The sequence below is a fragment of the Urocampus carinirostris genome, chromosome 2 (genome assembly GCF_059441175.1).
Source record: "Urocampus carinirostris isolate Australia breed hairy pipefish chromosome 2, RoL_Ucar_1.0, whole genome shotgun sequence".
Lineage (NCBI taxonomy): Eukaryota > Metazoa > Chordata > Actinopteri > Syngnathiformes > Syngnathidae > Urocampus > Urocampus carinirostris.
Genome location: NC_142350.1, coordinates 36,388,102 through 36,399,152, shown reverse-complemented (window position 1 = coordinate 36,399,152; position 11,051 = coordinate 36,388,102). Strand labels below are relative to the sequence as shown.

General features: G+C 41.9%; 1 protein-coding gene across 1 annotated transcript; it reads left to right on the top strand.

Moving 5' to 3' along the window:
- Positions 1-6,022: 6,022 nt before the first annotated feature.
- Positions 6,023-9,419, top strand: kcns2 (potassium voltage-gated channel modifier subfamily S member 2). The gene is made up of 2 exons (XM_088326346.1): positions 6,023-6,337; positions 6,485-9,419. Exon 2 carries the CDS (start codon positions 6,487-6,489, stop codon positions 7,924-7,926), a length of 1,440 nt encoding a protein of 479 aa, XP_088182472.1. The 5' UTR covers positions 6,023-6,337; positions 6,485-6,486; the 3' UTR covers positions 7,927-9,419.
- The last annotated feature ends 1,632 nt before the right edge of the window (positions 9,420-11,051 follow it).

The following is an 11,051-nucleotide window of genomic DNA, read 5'->3' as shown; positions in this document are numbered from 1 at the left end:
CTTTGAATCTCTTGATGGTGCATCAGGGGATTGAACTCTCCTGGAGGTACACAGAACAAAACTGAGACTCAGCCTATTTAGCTTCTGGACTGATTTTCTGTTAAATATTTGACAGTCTTGTTGTGCCACTTGTCTCAAAGAGCTATGGAACATCGGAGTTGATAAAAGGTATTTGTATCAAAACCCACAACTTGTGACCATAGGTCAGGGTGGGACTCATCAGAAGATGGGAAAATTAAAATCATTACCTTTTGGTCTGGCACCACCCTTAGTCAACACCGACTGAGTCTACATTAGTGCACATGCGGCAACATGATATCCTGTTCCAATCTTTTTACCCTTGCGAATAAGACAACATAATAAGAACATCTCAACTTTAGGGTAGGTGCGTAGTTTGATGTGTCCTTTAATAAGTTTTATATTAAATATTTTCTCGATTAAGTATGCGTAAACAATGCCCAACTGAGTTCAAAGAGCCTTTGTATTTTTTTTCCACCGGGCCTATCTTATACGTTGGCTGTAGCAAAATTTGGGTGGTAAATAAATTATTCTAACAAATAATTGATTGACAATTTAGGACAGGGGTCGGGAACCTATGGCTCGCGAGCCATACATGGCTCTTTCTATGAGTACCTATGGCTCAGAGACCAATTTGATTGCATGCAAATTTCTCCATCTTGTTCAAAACCGGGAATGTCTATGCTATTCAGGTACACGTAAAGCCAAACCAAAGCTAAATGCAATGGAAACACTTCGCAGTATATATAGGGCACGTTTTTCACTACAATTTACAGTTAAGGTGTCACACAAAAAAAGGGGGAGAAAAAACTCGTTTTGGCTGTACAACGCTAAAGAATCCTTTATTTAAAAGTTCACTATATAATCCGTGTTCAGAGTTCAGATACTTTATGATGAATCCACAGAACTGTAAATACGCCAAAACACCGGAAGAGAATTTAGTCATTTGATTGGGTGAGTGGGAGGGATGGGGGGAGCTATGCAAAAAGTACAAGCATTCCCTCCCATCTCTCGCCAAAGGTAAGCACATAAGGCTCCCTATTCTCAGAATGTTGTGACGTTTTTACAAAATAAATGCTTGCATCTGGTTTTGAAACCAATATGTATGAAAAAAAAGGGTCAAAAGGAGTTTAACTGATCTTGAGTAATTGCAAGAAAGAGACAAGTTTAAAGTGGTCTGTTTGTTGAATTTGGGACAGGGGCTCTGGCATTATTCTCTTTTCATAATTTTGATCAAATCATCAAAAATAAATGTGCTGAAGACTAAGCTTTTGTCTGGGGCGCGGGTTTAGCAATTTAGTAAATTTGTCTCATAATATATGGTGTGGCTCTTTCCCAAAATAAAATTAATATTTTTTGCTTTTATGGCTCTTTGAGTCAAAAAGGTTCCCGACCCCTGATTTAGGATAAAGAGCCGAATTTAGTATTTTCAATCTCAGTCACTAAATAATTGAATTGAAGCATAATATTCAGTTCACATTGTATAATCATTTTATTTGACATTGCAAAACGGAACTCTTACCCAACGTTAAATGTACTACAAGAGAAATGGTGAAAGAAAGAGAAGGTTTGTTTAAAATACAGTCCAAACGCCAACCGATCTCTCATCTCATCTCATTAGCTGCACCGCTTATCCTCAGTAGGGTCGCGGGGGTGCTGGAGCCCATTCCAGCAATCATCGGGCAGTGGGCAGGGGACACCCTGAACTGGTTGCCAGCCAATTGCAGGGCACACAGGGACAGACAACTCGCTCGCTCATTCACACCTAGGGAAAATTTGGACCGGCCAATCTACCTGAAATGCATGTCTTTGGAATGTGGGAGGAAACCGAAATGTGCCCAGAGGAAACCCACGCAAGCACGGGGAGAACATACAAACTCCGCACAGGAAGTCCGGTAGCTGGATTTGAACCCACAAAGGAGGTTCCCAAGGCCTTAGAACTGTGCCGCACATGCGCTAACCACTGCGCCGCCGTGCTTCCCCAAATGCCAACCCAATCCCTGAAAAAGATGAAAAAGGAAGAGTTACTTTGAGCGCATCAAAGATTTTTGAATTCTGGCACATGCAACACAAGGAACTGCAATGATGATTTCAGCTAGAAATGGTGTCACTCAAGCAAGAATATTTCAAAGTTAAGGACATCACATTTAAGATTCCAACCACAATCTAGAAAGGGAACACATCCCTTTTCAGACAGCTGACCGTGGCTTGCAAATTCAAATCCATGATTGTCAATGAACCGCTCCAGCGAGTTTTCAGATCGTAGTTTGGTTCCGTCACAGCCACAAAAATTGCAAAAAAACACAAACGGCCACAGTGTAGTAACTGTTTCAGGAACTAAACATCCTTAATGTCTTGTTTTTTTTTGTCAGCACAGTTTTGAACAGAATAAACAATTGAGAGCATTAGCAGAGTTCACTCTCTCAAAATAAATACAATTTGCAACAAGGTCTGTTTCCTCAATGATATAGAGATACCTTCCACATGACACTCTAAAATAAACAGTTGACAGCATCCTTCAAGTCCACAAGAGCAAATGCATACTTTTTGGTTAATGTAAGTTTTTGCCCTCGCATTAGAGATAGTGATTTCTGTTTGAAAAACTAAAAAGAAAAAAACAAAAAAGAAAAAAAAACAGCCAAAGTTGGGATTCAGCCAAAACATAAACAAACTCCTGATTAGAAACATTGGAGGCTAAATTCTAGCAGTGGCTCAAGGCAGGGGTCTCCAGACCTTTCATAAGGGGGCCATATTTGGTAAGCTGAAAATGTGTGAGGGCCGCCCATTAAGCCTGGCATTCTTTCTTAAATTCACCTTCCGTTAAAGGTTTGCAGTGCTTGGCCAACAGTGTCACGACCTTGTAGCTCGTAGCTGTAGTATTTTCATTAGAAAAAGAGCTGCTCTGCCGTTAAAACAGCTTCCATTTGCTTCACCATTTGACAGCGTTTGTTTGCAGCTAGCTTTTTGTAGTCAGCAGCTTTGGTCTGGCAGTGCCTCTTGATATTATATTTTTGAAAGCAGCCAGTCTTTTGGCAAATTAGGCAAATGCAGTTTTTTCAGATTTCGGTGAAAAGAAGACTCCGATTTCCAATTGTCCTAGAAGCAGCGGGCTTCACGATCAACTTGTTTTTTTAATTTACACCCGTGATGTTGGAAATTGGAGGGTTAAAATTCTCACACAAAGCTAAGGCGAGGTGGCCAAGGGGCTGGTAAAATACTAACGTTTTTATTTAGTACAAATGTATTTTAAACTGCGGCCAACATTACTGGCCGGGATATTATTAATTTTATGACAGAGGCTGTGGGTCATAAAAACAGAATCACGGGCCATAACTGGCCCCTGGGCCGAACTTTGGACATATCTGGCTTAATGTAAACAAGGGGTCGGGAACCTATGGCTCGCGAGCCATATATGGTTCTTTCTATACCTGTGGCTCGTTAGAAACAGATTTGATTACATGCTAATTTTCTCCATCTCGTTCAAAACTTGAACCATTAATCCTGTTCAAATACACGCAGAGCCAAACCAAAGCTGAATTATGAAGCAGTACTTCACACAATATATAGGGCACTACAATATACAGTCAAGGTGTCACACCCCCAAAAAAAAAAACGTTTTGACTGTACAATACTAAAGAATCCTTTATATAAAATGTCACTATATAATCTCTGTTCTCCTTTATATAAAATGTCACTATATAATCTCTGTTCAGTGTTCAGATACCTTATGATGAAATCCACAGAACAAACTGTAAATACGCCAAAACACCGGAAGTGAAATTAAAGTTATTTGATTGGGTGGGAGGTATTGGGTGGAGCTATGCAAAAAGTGCAAGCACTCCCTCCCATCTCTCGCTCTACTCCGTCTGCGCCAAAGGTAAGCACATCAGGCTCCCTGTTTGCAGAATGTTGTGACGTTTTAACAAAATAACTGCTTGCATCTGGTTTTGAAACCAATATGTATGAAAAAAAGGGTCAAAATGAGTTTGACTTATCTTGAGTGATTGTAAGAAAGAGACAAGTTTAAAGTGGCATGTTTGTTGATTTTGGGACACGGGCTCTGGCATTATTCTCTTTTCATAATTTTTATCAAATCATCAAAAATAAATGTGCTAAAGACTAAGCTTTTGTCTAGTAAATTTGTCTCATAATATATGGTGTGGCTCTTTCCCAAAATAAAATTAATATATTTTACTTTTATAGCTCTTGGAGTCAAAAAGGTTCCCGACCCCTGATGTAAACTGTAAGAGGTTTTTTTATTTGCCTTGGTTTCCTATTTGTAGGAGTCAATAGCTGATTTTCCATCAACATTTATCTGACAACAGAAGCAATGTTTCCATTATTTTGATAAATAACAAATTTGATTTGTAAGTGTTTCCATTTAGGAGTTTCACGTGAACTCTTAATAGGACAAGGTTTACCGGATGATTCACTGAGGTAGAAGATCAAAATGGAATACAAGTCGGTGACAAAGAAGAAAAACATTACGTACAAAAATGGTAGGAGAAGAAAGTGGTGGCCTCAAACAACATTGGACCGTAATTATTTTCTCCCCTGCAAATCTGTTCAATTGTTTTCTCATTCACTTGATTGTGTCTACTTCTGCTGCTTTGACTGCTTTAAATAGAAGACAAAATGTATTGCTCGATCATGCCAATGCAAGGTCCGTAGTCCGTACCTAATTCAGCGCCATGCAGACATGGCTATGATATGAAAAAAAGAAATAGGACCAGATGTTTATTTTTACGTAACTTCTTCTGCATTATCGGTGTTATTAATTTTTATATCAGGCATCGGGAATCAATGGCTTGCAAGCCAAAACTAAGACCAAGTAAATTTTCTCGATTCAATGCCTAGAGTATGTATGTAGTATTGAATGTATTATTTTATGTATTATTGCCTGTATGGCTCTTTGAGACTTAAGTGTTCCTGACCCCTGCTTTAGATGTTCAATAAATTGTTCAATTAAATATGACTGCCAGTCATGACTTCCAACACAAAGGGCTGGGTCACATAATGGCTGTAAATGCAAAAAACGGTTATGTTTCAACCACGTTTTAGAATTGTATCAAAATTGCAGTTTTTTTCGATTACATGTATTTGTGGTACCCATTTAGTTGTCCATCTTTCTACAGCTAGGATGATACTGTATTGCTACTTTTATATTTGAAATGAAATGATCAGCATTTATATAGCGCTTTTCAAGTCAATGACTTCCCAAAGCGCTTTACAATGTGCTTCACATTTCCCAATAGCGGCCTTGCAGCCATGTAAGGCGCTAACCTGCTTATTGGGGGTATTAGGGGCTCAGTGTCTTACCCAAGGACACTTCGACATGTAACACGGACGAGCCGGGATTCGAACTGGGATCCCTTGATCCCAAGACGAGCGCTCTACCTCCTGAGCTACTGCCGCCCCGGCATTTAAACTATAACTTTTAATTAGTTGAACTTTTAAAATATCCATTCAATTTCCAATTGCGTATCCTCAGGGTCCTTGGGTGCTAAAGCCAATCTCAGCTGACTTAGGGAAGTGGGCATAGAAAACCCCTTGCCTGTTTGCCAGACAATTCAGGGCAGATTAAAAGAAAAACAATCTTTCACTCGCACACTCGGTAGGGGAACGTTTTTTTGACCCGACAATCAACCTGGGTGTTTGGAGAAACCCAATTCAGGTATAGGGAGATCAAGCAAATGCCTCATAAAGAATTTGGTAGCTGTTATTGAACCCAGGAACCCTGAACTCTGATGTCACCATTTTTAGAATGTGCATATCATATACATAATTCGTCCTTCTACTAAAACAGCCGCTATCCACATTAACGTGATGTTGAAATCAGTGGAGAGAGGTGGGCGGTTCACTGGAAGAGCTACGTGTTGCTGCACAGCAACAGATAGAAGAGATGTTGGAGAAAGAAAGAGGGCACCGAAGAGCGAGGGAGGTAGAGAGAGAGGGAGACAGAGAGGGGCGGGGGTAAGAATAGAGCGAGCCACAGAGAGGAATCCCCCCTCTCAAACAAAAGCAGTTCTCAGGGCGTGTGTCTGCCTTTTCGCCGTGTCGGTTGTGATGCTGTGGACACGGCTGATTTTATCCTTCTCCATTCGAGAGAGGAGTGTCAATTCTTTTTGTATGGCCACATCTTCACATTTAGCGTCATTCCCTTTTGGGGGAGTTCTTCCAAATCAACGTCACTGAGACGCGCCTGCAGTTTTCTACGAGATCTATGCCGATTTGTGCGTTCTAGAAGACACAACTTGTTGGAAAATTGCGAGGATGCCATCAAAAGAATCATCAGTGGGTATTTGGTGACCCGTTGGCAGTAAGTTCTTTGTTTCCTTTCAATGTGAATCTGTTTGAGTGGAACATGTGGTTTTAACGTAAATAGAAACCTAAAAAACAAAGTCTTGTGTATACTTCACCTCAATCATTATTTTTATTGAGCATTCTTTTCCGCATGTGTGCTCAGATATGACGGGTCAGGCCCTAAGACAACCTAGGGGTAGGGTGCCCAACGAGGAAACTGATGCGATCCGAATCAACGTGGGTGGCTTCAAAAAGCGTCTCCACACAGACACTCTGTCTCGCTTTCCTGAGACGCGGCTGGCGCGTCTCCTCCAGTGCCAGTCCAAGGAATCCATACTAGAGCTGTGTGACGACTACGATGACGCAGAAAAAGAGTTTTACTTTGACAGAAACCCCACACTTTTCCCCTATGTGTTGAATTTTTACAACACAGGGCGGCTGCATGTGATGGCCGAACTGTGTGTCTTCTCCTTCAGCCAGGAGATAGAGTACTGGGGCATCAATGAGTTTTTCCTGGACTCCTGCTGCAGTGGCGCCTACCACTGTCGGAAAATGGACCAGGACCGTGAGGTGTGGGAGGACAGGAGCGAGGAAGGGAGCACCACGTCTTCGTTCGATGAGCTGCTGGAGTTTTACAACGACGCTGGCAAATTTGACAAGCAGCTGCTAGGAAGTGCCCGCAGACGCGTCTGGTTAATGCTTGACAACCCGGGCTACTCAGCGGCCAGCCGTGTCATCAGTGTCTTATCCATCCTGGTGGTGCTGGGCTCCATAGCCACCATGTGCATGAACAGCATGAGTGAGTTCAGCATCTTGGACACTGAGGGGCAGCCTGCAGAGGACCCCCGTTTTGAGATCGTGGAGCATTTGGGCATCGCTTGGTTCACGCTGGAGCTGGTGGCCAGGTTCGCTGTGGCCCCGGACCTGTTGCACTTTTTTGAGCACCCATTAAACGTGATTGACCTGGTGTCCATACTTCCATTCTATTTGACACTGGTCATCAATCTGGTGGTAGAGAGCAGCCCGGCGCTGGCCAACTTAGGCAGGGTGGCTCAGGTCTTAAGACTAATGAGGATTTTTCGCATCCTGAAGCTGGCTCGACACTCTACGGGCCTGCGCTCGCTCGGGGCCACATTGAGGAACAGCTACAAGGAAGTGGGGTTGCTGCTGCTGTATCTCGCCGTTGGTGTGTCTTTCTTCTCAGTCATGGCCTACACGGTTGAGAATGAAGACAGCGAGGACCTGTCCACCATACCGGCGTGCTGGTGGTGGGCCACGGTCAGCATGACCACGGTAGGCTACGGGGACGTGGTGCCCTTGTCCATCCCAGGCAAGCTGACAGCCTCGGCCTGCATCCTGGCGGGAATCTTAGTCGTAGTGCTTCCCATCACACTAATTTTTAACAAGTTCTCCTTGTTTTACAAGAGACAAAAGCAGCTTGAGATTGCCATGCGGAGCTGCGACTTTGATGAGGGCATCAAAGAGGTGCCCTCGGTCAACCTGAGGAACTATTACGCACATAAAGTCAAATCTCTCATGGCCAGCTTGTCAAACATGAGCCGGAGTTCACCCAGCGAGCACAGTCTGAATGAGTCGATACACTGAGGATGGTTCTTGATGTACCCGCGTTAGTAGATACAGTTTTATTGTTTATTATTTATTATAGATAACTCGAGAACCCAAACAAAAGTTGTCTTTTTTAACTTCCAACATGTGTAACACAGATTTGTGGGAAGCTTTTATCAAAACTAGTCAGAATGAATTTGAAAAATTACGTAATTTAAACGTTATGAATTTCCAGCAATTTTTTTTTCTTTATCTGTCATTTATAGGAAATAACTTTGTTACTGCAGACCAAATGCTAAAAAAATGAAGGCACTAACGTAACTTGCGTGTTAAACGTTTTGCTTTAGTTCTCAAAGATCCGGGGTTTGAATCGCTGCTTCTGTCTTTCCGTGTGAAGTTTGCATGCGCTCCCTGTTCTTGCGTGACATTTGGCCCGGTGTGCCATCTTCCACATTCCAAAAACATACAGGGCATGGTAGGTGCAATGGAAAATCTATAGGTGTGAAAATGAGTGTCAATCATTTGTCTATTCAGTATGTGCCTTGTGATTGACTGGCAACAAACTAGCCCGAAACTAGATTGAACCAGCTCAAGTTCATCAGTAAGCTCATGAAAAAAAATAAGTATATCCAATACTAACAACTGTTTTGGAGACCTTTTTCATTTGACATTTCTGTAAATTAATCAATACTTTGTTGCACCGGACACAGAAACTTAAAAGAAAAACACGTTTTATGTATAAATTGTCCTATACAATGAGAGAAAACAGCTGCAACTGTGCAGCATTTTGTACAAGGGAGTACAAATAAACAAGGTGTAGGTACTTTCGAATCTGGATGAACTATCATCATCATACAACCCATATTCCCCCCTTCACAAAAAACTGTCGTGTTTGATATCAAATCATTGTGCGGTTATTCAGAGATCTACTTGCTTAAGTGTAGATGACTAGCATAGTTTACGAATATTAATAAACTACAGTATATTGTGTACGTCATACAAAGTCTCGATGATTCGTGATGTTTTCTGAAAAGCATGGATAGTATACTATACTTTATGGGCAGTTTTAATGCAAAAAAATACTTATAGTCACAAAAACAACAACAAATTAACAATCAAGCATATACAACTAAATACAATTTTGTTTCAAATGTTAAAACATATCTAAGGAAAATATGCAACTTTGAATATAGCAACTCTACCTATGCCTCTCTGTAGCTGCGTGCAATAATTTTGGTGTCAGTTCTCAGTGGAAATAACAGCAACTGTGGTGGAGTCTGCATATAACATTCCATTGTGCATACAAACAGTATTGGGGGGAGGTATTACATGAAAAGCAATGCCATGGTCATTTTTGCTCTAACACAGAAAATGCCCTCCAGCCTCCACCTAATTGTTGTTGAGTCTGAAGAAATAAGGAAAAAAATGTAATTTTCGGGAGTGTCAAATGTGAAATTTTGGTTTTGCTACATCATTAATTCAAATGTATGCATGTGTCATGCAAAGTGAATTAAACAAGAAATACAATACAACAGCTTGTCATTTTTCTTTGCAAAGCTTTTTACACTTCCCCTTTCATGCTGATTCATGTCGCACATTATTGTAAGACAGACGCACATTTTGTAATGAGTGACCTCATGTTTTAAACGTTTTGGCAGGGGACGCCAGCAATTTACAAGTTGCATTTTAGCAATGAGGCAACAAGGTTAATTTCCTGTTGAGTCGTAAAAGCTTGACATTTTAAAAAAATTCCGATGTGAAACACGTATTAATACATAGTTATACTCTACATAGGAGAGTAACTCCTTCCAGGATCGTACTTGTAGCTCGAATTTACGTATACAGTAACAATCGAATATTCCCGAAATGAAATTGAAAACTGAACTCCGTATCCAGACTCCCAAAAGCATCCAAGTTAACCCTAATTAGCTATGAAACACATCTTGCTGATCACTAAAAGCACATTCAAATAGTAGTTGAACATAAACGAATCCAGTAATTAAAAAATATTATACTACCCAAAAAAAAAAATGCAAATTTATTTTAAACACTCACCATGGAGGAAGTTGGTGGTTGCTAATGTAACGGAAGTGCAACTTGGTGCGTCAGGAAAAGCATCGCAAAAGCATCCAAGTTTACCCCAGTTAGCTATGAAACACATCTTGCTGATCACTAAAAACATGTTAATGACTATACTACCAAAACAAAATGCTAATTTATTTTGACCACTTACTATGACCGAAAGAACACGATCCCGGATACAAGTGGCCGAAATGAGTTTCCTCCGCAGGGAGTCTGGGTTTTCCCTTAGAGATAAGGGGAAAGGCTCAGTCATCCGGGAGAGACTCAGTGTAGAACCCCTGCTCCTCCACAGTGAGAGGAGCCAATTGAGGTGGCTCAGGCATCTGATAAGGATGCCTCCTGGACACCTCCCTCGGGAGGTGTTCCGGGCATGTCCCACCGGCAGGAGGCCCCGGGGGCGACCCAGGACACGATGGAGAGACTATGTCTCTCGGCTGGCTTGGGAACGCCTCGGGGTCCCGTCGGATGGGCTGGAGGAGGTGGCTTGGGATAGGGACGTCTGGGCTTTCCTTTTAAGGCTGCTGCCCCTCGTGACCCGACCCCGGATAAAGCGGAAGATAATGGATGGATGGACTTACCATGGAGGAAGCTGGTGGTTGCTAATATAACGGAAGTGCACGAGAGACTGTTGATGATGCATTATCACTTAATGTACACTTAAAATTAGAATTACTGCAAGTTTGAATAAACATACAAACAAACACTTTTACCGCTTATCTTTTATTTTAATGAAGCTCAATCAACTCCTTTGTGGCTTTGTTATCTTCACTCACTGCTGCCCCATGCACACAGAGTGTATGTGTCATGATTGCCCTATTTGGAACACCTGTGGCAGCTTGATTGGAGCCAACAGCCCGGACAATCTGATTGGTTGGCCACACCCTTCTTAAGCCCCTGTCTTCTGTTCAAACTTTGTCAGATCGTTTGCGCGCTGTTGTCTTTTCACTCAGTGAGCGTTTTTGTCCGACTCCGTCCCTGTTAAACCTGTTTTCTGCCTGATTCCCGTTTTCGACCCATTTCTGAACCTGACTGCGCCTGTTCTGCCTACCGCCTGCCTATCACCTTTATGAATTCGACATTGC

Excerpts from the sequence above, each read along its gene's own strand:
- kcns2 (XM_088326346.1), top strand. The coding sequence starts at position 6,487 with ATGACGGGTCAGGCCCTAAGACAACCTAGGGGTAGGGTGCCCAACGAG.